Source organism: Mirounga leonina, unplaced genomic scaffold (assembly GCF_011800145.1).
Source record: "Mirounga leonina isolate KUSES-001 unplaced genomic scaffold, KU_Mleo_1.0 Mir_92, whole genome shotgun sequence".
NCBI lineage: Eukaryota > Metazoa > Chordata > Mammalia > Carnivora > Phocidae > Mirounga > Mirounga leonina.
The window spans coordinates 9,911,315-9,913,392 of record NW_023270852.1 but is presented as its reverse complement, the minus strand read 5'-3'; the positions used below and the strand labels follow the sequence as shown (position 1 = coordinate 9,913,392).

General features: G+C 43.0%; 1 protein-coding gene across 1 annotated transcript; it reads left to right on the top strand.

The window, feature by feature from the left end:
* The first annotated feature begins 882 nt into the window (after nt 1-882).
* On the top strand, nt 883-1,845 carry LOC118004058 (olfactory receptor 10A5-like). The gene is given in 1 exon segment (XM_034995180.1): nt 883-1,845. A coding segment is annotated over 1 exon segment (954 nt). The 5' UTR covers nt 883-891.
* Nucleotides 1,846-2,078: the final 233 nt, after the last annotated feature.

Here is a 2,078-nt window from a genome sequence, read left to right as displayed (position 1 = left end):
GTGAAATGATTACCACATTAAGGTTAGTTAACATCCTTCACCTCACATAATTACCATGTATGTATGTATGTGTGTGTGGTAAAGACATTTAAAATCTACTCTTTGCAACTTTCAAGAATTTAATACAATATTATTAACTACAGTCGCCATGCTATACATTATATCCCATTATTTGTCTTATAACTGGAAGTTTGTACCCTTTAACCCACACATCTCCATTTCGCCCAACTCCCAGGCCCTGGCCACCAGGAGTCCATTCTCTGTTTCCATGAGTTTGGCTCTTTTAGACTCCACATAGAAGTGAGATCATATAGTATTTGTCTTTGTCTGTCTGACTTATTTTACATAGTTTAATGCCCTCAAGGTCCATCCATGTTGTTTGTTGCAAATGGTAGCATTACCTGCTTTGTTATGGCTGAATAATATTCCTGTGTGTGTGTGTGTATGTGTGACATATTCTTTACCATTCATCCACTGATGGACATTTAGATTGTTTCCGTATCTTAGCTATGGTGAATAACGGCACAATGAACACGGGAGAGTAGATAGCTCTTAACCCCACCTCAAAGGTATTATGTGTGCAGCAGTAAAAGGGTGTGGTAGATATGATCTGATTTGTCTTAGTAAATATGGTAAAAAAAAAAAAAGATCATAAAAAAGAGTAACAGTAGGGAATGATGAACTATTACCCATTCCAGAGCTCAGGCTCTGGGCATTCTTCCTTATGTCTTTATTCTTAGACAATACAAGGCCCTTCCTCTTCCAACTGAGATCTTGACCTGGCCTTTTTTCCTGACACGAAAAAGGAATCTGAAAAACAAATCCAGAGTCTGACTCTTCCAATCAAGAATCTCTCTCCATGACCACAGCTGGGGATTCATTTCTATATCTATGGCTAGAGGAAACTGGACAAGAGTTGAGGAGTTTATCCTCATGAGCTTCTCTTCCCTACCTACAGAAATACAGTCATTACTCTTCCTGACATTTCTAATCATCTATCTGGTCACCCTGATGGGAAACAGCCTCATCATTCTGGTTACTTTGGCTGACCCCATGTTGCACAGTCCCATGTACTTCTTCCTCAGGAACTTGTCCTTCTTGGAGATTGGCTTCAACCTAGTCATTGTGCCCAAAATGCTGGGGACCCTGCTGGCCTGGGACACAACCATCTCCTTCCTTGGCTGTGCCACACAGATGTATTTCTCCTTTTTCTTTGGAGGTGCTGAATGCTTCCTCCTGGCCACCATGGCATAGGACCGCTATGTAGCCATCTGCAGTCCCTTGCACTATGCAGTCATCATGAACCAAAGGACACGTGCCAAACTGGCTATTGCCTCCTGGTTTCCAGGTTTTCCCGTAGCTACTGTGCAGACCACGTGGCTCTTCAGCTTTCCATTCTGTGGCACCAACGAGGTGAATCACTTCTTCTGTGACAGCCCACCTGTGCTGAGGCTGGTCTGTGCAGACACAGCACTGTTTGAGATCTATGCGATTGTTGGAACCATTCTTGTTATCATGATACTCTGTTTGCCGATCCTGTGTTCCTACACTTGCATTGCTGCTGCCATCCTTAAGATTCCATCAGCTAAAGGGAAGCATAAAGCCTTCTCTACCTGCTCCTCCCACCTCCTTGTTGTCTCCCTGTTCTATGTATCTTCGAGCCTCACCTACTTCCGGCCTAAATCCAATAATTCTCCTGAGAGCAAAAAGCTGCTGTCATTATCCTACACTGTTGTGACTCCCATGTTGAACCCCATCATCTATAGCCTAAGAAATAATGAGGTGAAGAATGCTCTTGGCCGGACCTTCCACAAGGCTTTAGACCTTAGAAATTGCATTCCATAGACATTAAGAAGAGTAAAGTGTACTGAATGGGGAGCAATTAGTTTCCTATTTAGCCTTCCTCTGCCTCTCTTCCCATCTCTGAGCAGATGTAACCCAGCTGCTGAAATGAATTTTGGGAAGCTCAGTGCAGGGAAAAGAGCACAGAAGTAGATTAGACCTATTGCTACCACCTGGAAACTTCTCTGCTCATTGTAGGCTCACATTATTTTTCTTATTGGTACAGTGGCATTTTG